General features: G+C 42.3%; 1 protein-coding gene across 5 annotated transcripts in view; it reads right to left on the minus strand.

Annotated features, from left to right (window-relative positions):
- The window catches only part of FRMD4B (FERM domain containing 4B), a 365,011-nt gene that overhangs the window by 159,255 nt on the left and 192,894 nt on the right, over positions 1–12,862 (minus strand). Inside the window, exon 1 of one of the 5 annotated variants that reach the window (XM_058288630.2) lies at positions 4,530–4,628. The exons of the other annotated variants lie outside the window; for them this stretch is intronic. Coding sequence (XP_058144613.1) covers positions 4,530–4,553 — 24 coding nt within the window. The 5' untranslated portion in view covers positions 4,554–4,628. Of the gene's footprint in view, positions 1–4,529; positions 4,629–12,862 lie in introns of those variants that run through there. 5 annotated transcript variants of the gene reach the window in all.

Below are 12,862 nucleotides of genomic sequence, written 5' to 3' on the forward strand. Positions count from 1 at the left end.
ATGCTGGGTAAAGATCAGCTGGCTCATATTTATGTTATCAGGAACATTGGCGGCCCTGAAAAATATTACTCATTCATTACTTTATACATTCAATCTTCTGGCAGTGTCTAAATATTTTCATGATACCTTTGTCTTTAGTTACAGTATTTGGGATAGCTGTCCAGTAATAGTATTATTAAATAATACTAATTGCCACTTATTAAGTACTTCCCCAGTGTTACACCTTAGCTCTAATCCCCCCAACAACCTTATAAGTCAGTTACAGATATTCCCATAAGAAACCCAGAGGGGGCCACTCAGTTTATAAGTGGCAAAGCCAGGATTTAAAAGCTAACATTTGGAACCACACTCTCGTCACTTCCTCTCTCTCTAGGTTCTGTGTGGACAGCGCTATCAAAAATAGAACCTTTACCAGTGGATGGATCTTTGAATGCTTTGGCGACTCAATGTTCACCTTAGTGACTTTTTCAGATTTCTACCTAAATATGCCCTTGTCAGTTTAATCCTTTGACTTCAAAATAATATTAACTAAACTTCACTGCTCACAGCCATTTCATGTCAACAGCTTTTACACTTGCCAAGTGTGAGTGGTGAACGAGCTAAAAGTGAAGCCCGTAAGAGCCCCGGAGATCACTGGAGAGTTCCGATTTGCAACCCACACCTGCCCCCCCCCCTTGCCCTTGACTTACTACCTGCAGAGGTTACTCCTCTATCTCCTCTGTAAGCCCAAGCCTGGAACACTGCTGACGCACATACCCAGTAAATATGTGTTGATTTTTGAAGAATTTGTAATCCAAGGAACAGTGTCAAATTTCAATACGAGAGAAATTGTACCCACCACCCACAAGGCTCTGATTTCTTCCCAGATAGCATCTCGATGCCTAATTCCAGTTGGCGGTTTCAGTAATTTCTCCATTTCCAACGTTGCCTTACTGATTTGCTCTTACTGGTGCACCGCCATTTTAACCTATGCCCTGAATTCCTTTCTGAAACAAGGTGGCAACAAAGAAAGGAGAGGAGGAGGAAGAAAGGGAAGAAGCAGAGAGAAAAGGAGGGAGAGGGGGAGGGAGGGGAGTAGAAGCAAGCAGAGAGACAGACAGCTGCCATTTATCTGGGCGATACGGAAGTAGCAACAAATAGTTTAGAATCAGAGCATTTCAGAGTTGGAAAGGAGCCTCAGAATTAAATCTAACTCCATCACCCACAAACGTGGATCCTAAAGCCTGAGTGGGAAAAATTAGTTCCCCAAAGCCTACAACTTGTTGGTGAGTGGCAGAATTAGACCTGGAGTCTGCGTCTCTCTCGTCTACCAGGCTTTTCAAGGTTCTCCCACACTACTTTCCAGATGAAGGGTCTATATTTATGAAAGGCCAGATGGTGGGCTGTTCCCGTTCTTGACTGGAAAACCTGAATATAAACACAGCTAATAGAAAAGACGGAATAAAAGTAAAGTCTTGAAAGAACAAGTACAATCCTTGATGACTTGTTCATTTTAATTTACAAGGAAAGAAGAAAAGAAAACCAAAAGAGGAAATAAACCAGCACAAGGGAACAGAAGTGAGCATGCCTTTAGAGTCACATCCACAAAGGCTTCCATGGTGGTTGGGAACTGTATGTACCCCAAAATCATGCTCTTACAGCTAATGCATTCCTGAGGGTGTAAACCTATAGTAAGTAGGGCCTTTTAAATAGGTTACACTAGTTAACATGAGGCCCAGCGTGGGTCTTAATCTTCTTACTGTAATCCTTTATAAACAGAATGAAAACAGAGAGAGAGAAAGAGAGAGAGAGAGAATGCCACAGAAGAAGCTGAAAGCAATGAAATCCAGAAGAGAAGGGAGATACCAGTAGATGCCACCATGCACCTGGCCATGTGACAGAGGAGTACAGGATCCCCAGCAGCACATCTTCAGGAAGAAAGCACTGTGTTGATTAAACCCTGATTTGGACATTTTCACAGCCTCAAAACTGTAAGCTTGTAAGTTAACAAATTGCCATTGTTAAAGCCCATGCATTTCATAGTATCTGCTTTGAGCTGCTTAACAAACTAAAACAGCTTCCATTAAAGACTAAAAAATCTGAGATAGAGCATTACCCCACTATCTTCCTTCTCTTAGGTTGCATTTACGAGAATGATAGACCTTGCTTTACCTAATCTTGCCCAATTATATTAATTAATTTAACATATATTTCACCTGTACTCAGCTTTATCTCTGCAGTTTAGGAAAAAGTCTTCCTTTCAATTTTTTTTTTTTTTTTTTTTTGCAGTTGGTCAACATTAAGCAAGAAAAAAGTCTTAATTGGAGCTTCATGGACTCCAGCTCAAGGACAAACATAAGTCTCCGACTTCAATTATGATTCTGATGCAGTCCTCAGCTGAGAGCACACTGATAATTTCAGGCTTCCACAACATTTTCAAAGTAAGGAGAATGTGTTTTAGTACATTTTCCCTGATATTACAACTTGTCATGACTGATGACAAGACTGCCTCTTCTTTTTCTTGGGGTCTTTCATGCACCTGCCCCTGGGTTCCTGCCAGTGGTGGGAAGCTGCCCATAGAAGGAAGCAGAAGCTCATTTGGGTGCTGCCCTCACTCGTCTATTCCCAGATGCATGCATGCTTCGGAAGAAATGCATGCTGTGTAAAATGCAGAGGTGCTGGATGTTAGGCAGAGCAATCAGCTGGCCCTAGAAAGAGCAGGGTGGTGGGCAGAGTACAGAATCAGGACCCAGGAGACCTGGACTCCAGGCACTGCTTGGCCACTAATGGGATATGAGTTTTTAGGAAAATTACTCCACTTCTCTGAACAATAACTTCGTCAGTAATAGAAATGAGCAAATGGTTTAGGGTGATGTAATAGGTTTCTGCCAGCTCCAATGTCCCATGAATAAATATATTTAAGAATTCTACTCACCATGGTACCTCTCCACCGACCCACCGTCACCTCCCCAATGTTAGTGAGTGCTCTCTACCAGCGGGGACTTAGTAGCCCACCTCAGGAACCCCCTTCAATTAGTCATAACTTCCCTGTATACTCCACTTAGAGGAACAAATAAATGGTACACCAGAACACACAGGATATGCCCTGGAGTGGAATTTGGTATGTTGAGATTTTTGACCCTCCCCTCTCCCTCAACCCTATTTTCTGATCCCTATAAAGACTGCACCAGAGATGGTCTTACTTCTAAGGGGTCTTTCGGCCTGAATCTTAGGAGCAGGGTCATTTAATGTGAGGCTCTAGGTCACTGTAAGGTCGGTCTTAGAATCCAGGTCAGGGGCTATATTTAGGATTATAAAATCATACTCCTTTCCACTTCTTCAGATTGTTAGATACCTTTGGGTAGAACTGATACAGAGACAACGAATTCATTTCTCAGGCCATGCTATTGTGTTGTTATGTCAAAGGGATACTACCCTAACCCCTATTGTAATATATTCATTTCCTTGACGTGTCTTTTCTATGCCCAGTTCTGCCCACTTCCTGCACACACTTCCTACGATCCCCAAGAGCTTTGCAGTCTCCTGGATGAGACAATTTCCTTTGTTTTCTGAAGTCCCAGATTTTCCTCCCCACCCCATTTCCAACATCTACCTATCAGGGGAAAAAAAGGACACAGGGAGTTAGACTTTCAGACTTGATGAGTTTACCATAAACATACTTCAAGGGAGGGAAGTAAACAAAGACTTCCTCTTTAATAAGGATGTAGGATTTCCTCTGTCAAATCATAAACGATTTTAAAATTAATCAATAGCTATCCCCCAAAATGGCCTTTCTGAGATCTCTACCTTGAGCTTTTGATTTCTGATCATGTACAGGCTTCGCCATAAACTAGACCAGGGGACACAATCCAATTTTCCTGCTTCTTTCTCGAGGCAAAAAGGGAGGTACATCAAAGGGTCTTTTAGAGAGGCTGCTAATGAGTTTGAGGATGTCAAAGGATCTTTGTTGCCAAACACTCACAAAAATAGGGAAGGCCCCAAACCCATCTTGCTGATGAGATGATTAACAATGACAAATGTCAAAGCATTCTTGAGCTGCTAACTGACACAGTTCCTGCACTGTCCTTTTCCTATCAATAAAGAGAGGGAGTCTTTAAAATTAAAAAAGTTTGTGGGAGCCAGGGGGAGCAGTGAGGTGGAATTATGTATTTCAACAATTACCAAAGTTCTGAAATGAAACAAAAAAATCAGCCTTTGAGGACCTTCTTAGTGGAGCAAAGATAGCATTTAAAACAATAATAGGAAAATCCTCCAAAAGATAGCAGTTAAGGACCAGGTTCATTCTGGTTTCAAACGGAAGCACATACAACCCTCTTTTGGAAAGTAATTCTTTGAAAAGAGCCAAGATAACTATCTCAGAGAGATTCCTTTTCTGAAAGTTGGGTTCTGGATTTTCAGTACTTAGATTAATTCACCCCCATTATAATATTAAAGTCTGCCCAAGATTTTGCTAAGAAACACTAGTAAAAGCTCAAGTAGTACGATTACACCGTTTGTAGTTGGAAGATAATAAGAAAAATTGTTCTTACCTCCAAACCATGATCTCGGCTCATTTAAAGAGACTGAAGAAAATGTGCGAGACAAAGGACACATGTACTAAGAACTCGTGTTTTGTGTGTGTGTGTGTTCTCTGAACACAAGCTGGTGGAAGTAGGGACCTAAAAACTCCGACGCCTTCCGCTGCCATATAATCTCAAGGAAATGACCGTACAGTTTGTTGCTTTGATTAGAAACAAAAGCCTTTCAACATGAGTCAGGAGAGTAATGGGGAGAAAAAAAAACAAACAAAAACTTCTGCTATTTCTTTTGGCCACCCTAAGCCTCTCTTTATTACATGTTTAAAACACACGACAGAATGAGTTCACTGTTCAATAAATCTCATTGATAAAGGGCAATCTTGATTGGATAATAATTCAGGGAGAGGTTAGGCCATGTGAGAAACCAAACTTCAATTTTGGCTCTTCAGTATGCTCATCTTCTGAATGAGGCAGGAAATTTAATGAATGCAAATAAAAATACTATTTAACTCATTTTTGGGTCAACAGCTTTTACACTCAGAATTCAGTGGGACCTCTTCAGCAATATCAATTTCCAAAAATCTTGGCAGGATGATAGTGGTCTCAGAAAGGATTTATTTCATCATTTGCATCTAACAAAATCATTACTATTGAAATTACCCATGGGAAATAATCATAATGCATTATGCTTCAAGGTGAAGTAGAGAGAAAATACACAGAATCCAGAAGATCTTAAGTAAATTTACTGGTTATTTTTAGAATAGTTAAGTAAGAGCTTGTGACATGGTACTGTGTTTCTCCCACCTGAAAAAAAGAAAAAGAAACCTTCTGGATTTTGTGCATGTGTATGGTATGGCTAAGAACATGTGTTTCAGAGGCAGGCAAACTTGGGTTTGCTAGCTGTGTGTCCTTGGGAAGGTTTCTTAATCTCTGAGATCCCATTCTCTTCTTTGTAAAATCAGGATAAAAATTTCTATATCATAGTGATATGGGAGGAATTAACTGAGGTAATGCATGCAGAACACAGAAAATTTCCTTGGCATCTAACACACATACCTAAATATAGAGTGAGGTGCCCGCCCCACCCCAAATACTCCTCATTAATGAGAAATTGGCTTTGTCTTCAACTCCTTTTAAAGATTCTAGTTACTGTGAACCACAATGTGCTGTCTGGGGAAGACAGACTAGCCTGAAACAACCTCATTCAATGCCAAGTTTGAATGCTTTGAGAGGTCACTTGATGGAATCAGGAGAAAAGGTGGTAAAGAATTTAACATACACTTAGTAATTATTTGTGGGCATATGACCTCACAATTGATGTTAGAATGAACAAGTTACTTAAGCATCACTTTAAAAGGCCATCCAGTAGGTGGCCATGTCCATGCATACACACTGACAGGATGAATGGAAAAAGAAAACAAATGTTATGCAATATTGTTTCCAGTGAAGCATCATATACAGAGACTGAAAAAGTCCTGTAGCTCAAACAAGCTAGGCAGAAGTGAGGGTGCTGTGCTCAGGAAAATGGCAAAGGGTGACTCAAACGGGGACTCTTGTCTCAGCGGAAACGCACAGATGCATGTGAGCAGGCTGAATAAAATTGTTCCATAAAGAAGGCGAGTACAAGGCAGCAAGCATTCAAATTACTCATCTGCATAACAAGTGATTTTAAATATATGTAAATAAATCAATAAGCTGAACAGTAGAAGTAAATATTCTATTTCCTCTACATTCCTAAAATTTCGTCACTCTAGGAAGCAGGACAAGGCGAAGACGTCCACCACTTAACAGAAAAATATGTGCAAGCACAAAGTTTTGATTTTTTCAAGGAAGACAGAGTCTTTGGAGGAACCTTTACGAGAAGCTTTGTGTTTATCACAAAACTATCACCTTTATCACAGATCACTTCAAATATCAAATGAATGCCAGACACACCATAAAATCCCACCACAGACAGTTTTCCAAGACTGATGGCTGAGCAGGGCACTGAACTATTTGTAATAAACAAAGCGGCCAAACTTTAAAATTGGTTTGCCTTCTCCTAAATTTAGTGAGGTTTGCATTAAAGAAGGAATGTTTCCTTCATACCTCTTCAGCTCTAACTCAGCCTCTAGAATCAATTCGGTTCAGTTCAGATATTCACGGACCACTCAACGGGCACCGAGGTCCTACCGGGGAAGTCGGAGAGGCAGACCTGATGGTCCGACCCCCAGCAGCTTTAGAGCCTGCTCTCCGGGCTTCCCCAGGAAAGCAGCGCCATCGTTCACTTTTCACATCATAGCCAGCCTCGCGGCTGAGGAATTTTACATCCCTTTCACGTACCTGCTGGTTTCTGTTCTTAACCATTTATCAGTTGATATATCATAGCTCCTTGGATACCCGTTTTTACGTAGATTTGCACTCATTCCAACTATTTTGGGGAACCTATTAGATGCCTGGCACCACGGCTGGTTCATGGGCATTCAACACATGCCATCCCACGGGACCCACGCTCAGCAGGGCCCCCGCTTGGCTTAATGCTCTGCTGTTTTAAAATGTTAATCATTTTTAAAAAAAGATTTAGTTATCTCCCTCCCCCCCTCCCCATTATTTGCACTTGCGGTGTCTGTTTGTTGTGCACTCATCTTCTTTTTAGGAGGCACTGGAACTGAACCTAGGATCTCCCATGTGGTAGGTGGGAGATCAACGCTTGAGCTACATCCATTTCCCACTTAATCGTTTTTTTTTTAAGATTTTAAAAAATTTTCTCTCCCTTTCCCCCACCCCACCAGTTGTCTACTCTCTGTGTCCACTCGTACTCTTGTTAGCACCAGGAATCTGTGTCTCTTTTTGTCGTGTCATCTTCTTGCTGCGTCAGCTCTCCATGTGCGCGGTGCCACTCCTGGGCAGGCTGCACATTTTCTATGCAGGGTGGCTCTCCTTGTGGGGCACACTCCTTGCGCGTGGGGCTCCCCTACGCGGTGGACACCCCCCTGCGTGGCACGGCACTCCTTGTGTGCATCAGCACCGCGCATGGGCCAGCTCCACACGGGTCAGGAGGCCCTTGGTTTGAACCCTGGACCTCCCATGTGCTAGGTGGACGCTCTATCCATTGAGCCAAATCTGCTTTCCTTAATCATTTTTAACAAGGGGTCCCATATTTTAATTTTGCACCAGACCTTACAAATTCTGTGGCTGGTCCAGATGGGTACCATGCTAGGTGGTGGAGAGACTGGTAAACAGGAGAGACATCTGGTAATTAAAAAAAAGAAGTTAAAAAATAAGATGGTTTCAGGAGAGGCTAAGAACCATGAGGAAAATAAGGCAGGAGGATGTGATAAAGAGGCACAGAAGGTGCTGAGAGGTGAGAGTGAGCTTCTGGACCAAGACAAAGTTAAGAAGGAGCCAGCCACACGCGGGGGGACGCCCAGGACCGTTCCTACCACGTTCAGGGCGATAACACGTGGCACATGGAGCCTCCCTGCTAATTCTCTGAATGAATAGAACTTCTGTTTTAAAAGGAAGAGCACCAAATACAGAAAATTAATTCAGAATTTACTAGAAACTGGGACGGCACCACTGAGTGATAAGGAACATCTGAAGTTTATTTAAGGTCCCTTTCAGGATCACATGTTACAGCAGTTGGAAGGGGTACGCCATGTCCAGGAAAAACAGCCCCGATGGAAAAGTCCATTACTCACATTCTCCTCCGGGCAGAAAAAGAGGGAAGTTTCTTGTTCTAGGCCGATTCCCTTGCTTTCTTAACCATAAATGGAAAAACGAGGGTGAAGAGAGGTAGGGAGAGAGGCAGGCATCATGGGGGTTTTCTTTCTGTTTGCGTTACAGGATACGTGCCGTGGCTTTTGAATTGGTTTTACTCTAAAGCATGTGCAGTTTTTCGTGTGATGGACATAAACTGTGTAAAATCTAGTCATATCCCTAAGTTTGGAAAAATGAACAGAAAAAGACCTTTGAAGTCTGAAAGTCAGCAGAAATGCCCCCACGGTCATTAAAACAAAAGTGTACATTTATTGTTTTATTTTCTGATTTTAAATGCCACATGCAATAAATTAATACTCAAGAGTCAATATTTTTTGAGTGCTGATGGGTCCCAGCTACTGTGTCATATGCTTTACAGATTATCTTCTTTTAACCTAACAACCCTTTGGAGAGGGCACTACCTTATCTCCATTTTACAAATAAGAAAAAGAGGCTCCGAGAAGTTCAGTAACTGAAGTTCCCTCCAGGCGGGGGAGGAAGAACAGATTTTGAACACAGGGTCCACATTTTAAAAATATTTTAATGGGAGAAGTTGTAGGTTTACAGAAAAGTCATGTAAAAAACACAACAATCCCATATACCCCCCTTCTTTTGACACCTTGCATTAATTAGCCCAGCACCTTTGTTAACAATTGATGGAAGAATATGATAGTACTTTAACTATAGTCCATTTTTCCCCATATACCACTCCTTTATTTTCTTCTTAAGATTTATTTTTTATTTATTTCTCTCCCTTTCCGCCCCCACCCCTCCACCCCACTTATCTGCTCTCAGTGTCCATTAGTTGTGCATTCTTCTGTGACCATTTCTATCCTTATCAGCGGTACCAAGAATCTGTGTTTCTTTCTGTTGCGTCATCTTGTTGTGTCAGCTCTCCATGAGTGCGGTACCATTCTTGGGCAGGCTGCACTTTCTTTCACGCTGGGCGGCTCTCCTTGCGGGGTGCACTCCTTGCGCTTAGGGCTCCCCTACGCAGGGGACACCCCTGCGTGGCACGGCACTCCTTGCACACATCAGCACTGCGCATGGGCCAGCTCTGCATGGGTCAAGGAGGCCCGGGGTTTGAACCAGGGGCCTCCCATGTGGTAGGCAGACGCTCTAACCATTGGGCCGAGTCCGCTTCCCCACCATTCCGTTAACTTCTCTTATTAACACCCTGTATTAGAGTCATACATTTGTCACAATTCATAGAAATACTTACACTAGTACTATTTTTTTTTAAGTTATCTTTTTATTTATTTTCCCCTCTTCCCCTCCTCCCACCCTGCTATTTTTGCTGTCTGTGTTGTCTTCTCTTCTCATTTTCCCTCCTCTAGGATTCACCGGTTTCGATCCTGGAGACCTCTGATTGGGAGAGAAGTTCCCTGTCAATTGAGCCACCTCAGTTCCTGGTTTCTGCTGCACTTCACCTTGACTCTCCCCTTGTCTCTCTCTTGATGTGTCATCATCTTGTTGAGTGATTCACTTGCACAGGGCACTGGTTCACCATGTGAGGATTCAGCATGCTCTTGTGTGGGCACTGGTTCACCACGCAGGCCCTTGTGTGGGCACTGGCTTGCTGTGCAGGCACACTTTCTCTTCTTTTTTTTCACCAGGAGGCCCCAGGGATCAAACCCAGGTCCTCCCATACAGTAGGCAGAAGCTCTATCAGTTGAGCCGCATCTGCTTCCCTTTTTTTTAAAGCTAGTATTATTAACCCCAGTCCATCATCCACAACAGGGTCCACCATGTTCTATAGTCCTGTTTTATCTTCTAACTTTCATTCCAGCAACATACACGACCCAAAACCTCCCTTCTCAACCACACTCACATTCACAATTCAGGGTTGTCAAACATATTCACAGTAATGAACCATCACCACCACCCATCTCCAAACCTTTACAATCAACCCAAATAAAAACGCTGCACAAATCAAGCATCAGCTCCCTATTCTCTATCTATCTCCCAATCTATCTCCCAGCAACCTATACTCCAGACTCTAACTCCATGAGCTTGCTTATTATAATCAGTTCATATCAGTGAGATCATACAATATTTTGTGTGTGGCTTGTTTCAATCAGCATAGTGTCCTCGAGGTTCATCCATGTTGACGCATGTATCAGGACTTCATTCTTTTTTTTTCCCTTGTCATTTTGCTCATTTTTTGCTTGTTGGTTTGCTTGTTGTGTGTTTGTTTTCTTTAGGAGGCCCCAGGAACCAAACCTAGGACCTCCCATGTGGGAGGTGGGCACTCAAGTGCTTGAGCCACTTCTCCCTAGGACCTCATTTTTTTTTTACAGCTGAATATCATTCCATCATATGTATATACCACATTTTGTTTATCCATTCATTAGTTAATGGACATTTGGGTTGCTTCCATCTTTCAGCAATTGAGAATAAGGTTGTTACGAACATCGGTATGCTAAAATCTCTTCGAGTCTCTGCTTTCAATTCTTGTGGGTATATATCCAATAGTGGGATTGCTGAGTCATATGGTAATTCTACAGTTTGCTTCCTGAGGAACTGCCAAACTATCTTCCATAGTGGCTGCACCATTTTACACTGCCACCAGCAATGAATGAGTGTTCCTATTTCTCCATATCCTCTCCAACACTTGTAATTTTCTTTTCTTTTTTTAATAGTAGCCATTCTAGTGCGTTGGCTATGATAACTCATTGTAGTTTTGATTTGCGTTTCCCTAAAGCTAAAAGCTTTCCCTAAAAGCTAGGATGTTATGCATCTTTTCATGTGTTTTTTTTAGCCATTTGTATTTTCTCTTTGGGGAAATGTCTATTCAAGTCCTTTGAACATTTTACAATTATGTTGCTTGTATTTTTATTATTGAGTTATAGGATTTCTTTACATATTTGGGATTTAAACCCTTACTGGATATGTGGTTTCCAAATATTTTCTCACACTGAGTGGGTTGTCTTTTCATTTTCATGACAAAGTCCTTTGATGCACAAAAATTTTTAATTTTGAGGAGGTCCCATTTATCTATTTTTTCTTTCATTGCTTTGGGTATAAAGTCTAAGAAACCATTGCTTAACACAAGATCCTGACATGCTTCTGTACATTTTTTTTCTAGGAGTTTTATAGTCCTGGTTCTTATATTTAGGTCTTGATCATTTTGAGTTAACTTCTGAATATGGTGTGAGATAGGGATCTGTAGCAGTTTGATTGGGCCATGTCATTAGGGCGTTGAGTCCCCGCCCCTTGGTTGGTGAGGACTCATAGATAAAAGACATGGCAAAGAACAGAGTTGAGGGGGTTCCTAATGTTGGAGTTTTGATGTTGGAGTTTGATGCTGAAGTCTTAAGCTGGAGCCCCAGGAAGTAAGCTCACAGAGGAAAGAGAAGCAAGCCCCAGGAAGAGAGGAACTCTGAGCCCAGGAGAAGAACACAGAGGAATAGAGACAGCTCCTTAGAGACAGCAGAAACCCCAGGGAGAGAGAGAGAGCTGTTCACCTGATAATCTACAGCTGACCTTGTGGAGAGAGGCAAAGTCTAGAGAGCTCATAGTCTACAGCTGACCTTGTGGAGAAAACAGAGGAGCTGAGCTCAGAGTAACCCAGGAAGCCTGAACCCTGACAGCTGTCTTGCTCAACACGTAAAAATAGACTTTGGTGAGGGAAGTAATTTATGCTTGTGGCCTGGTACTGAAAGCTCCTACCCCAAATAAATACCCTTTATAAAAACCAACCAATTTCTGGTATTTTGCATCAGTACCCCTTTGGCTGACTAATACAGGATGCTTTTTCATTTTTTTGCATATGGGTATCCTGTTCTCCCTGCACCATTTGCTGAAAAGACTATTCTTTTCCAATTGAGTGAACTTGGCAGCCTTGTCAAAAATCAATTGGCTATAGGTATGAGGGTCTATTTCTGAACTCTCAATTCAATTCCGTTGGTTGATATAGCGATCCTTATGCCAGTACCATGCTGTTTTGAGCACTGTAGCTTTGTAATATGCTTTAAATCCAGGAAATGTGATTCCTCCAACTTTGTTCTTCTTTTTCAAGACATTTTGGTTATGCACAGGGTCCACGTTTGGGTTTTTTCTTTTTTTTAAGGGCCCACATTTTTTTAAAAAGATTTTATTTATTTCTCCCCACCCACCCCATTCCACCTGATGTCTGCTCTCTGTGCCAACTTGCAGTGTGTTCTTCTGTGTCTGTTTGTATCCTCATTAGGTGACTCTGGGAACTGATCCTGGGAACTTCTGGAGTGGGAGAGAGGAGATTACTCTCTTGCACAACCTCAGCTTCCCTGTCTTCTATGTCTTCTTATTTTCTCTCCTCTGTGTCTCTTGTTGCTTCATCTTGCTGTGCCAGCTCTCTGCATCAGCCAGCACTCCTGCATGGGGTGGCTTTTCCGCATCAGGTGGCATTCCCATGCAGGGCGGCTCTTCAGCACAAGGCTTCATTCCTGCATGGACTGGCAGTCCATATGGGCCAGCTTGCCCTCACCAGGAGGCCCTGGACATCAAAACCTGTACCTCCTATATGGTAGGCGGAAGCCCGATTAGTTGAGCCACATTTGTTTCCCTAAGGGCCCTCATTTTAACATAACTTTCCCATGCAGCTATTGCAGACAATGTGAAAATGC

This window comes from Dasypus novemcinctus, chromosome 26 (assembly GCF_030445035.2).
Source record: "Dasypus novemcinctus isolate mDasNov1 chromosome 26, mDasNov1.1.hap2, whole genome shotgun sequence".
Lineage (NCBI taxonomy): Eukaryota > Metazoa > Chordata > Mammalia > Cingulata > Dasypodidae > Dasypus > Dasypus novemcinctus.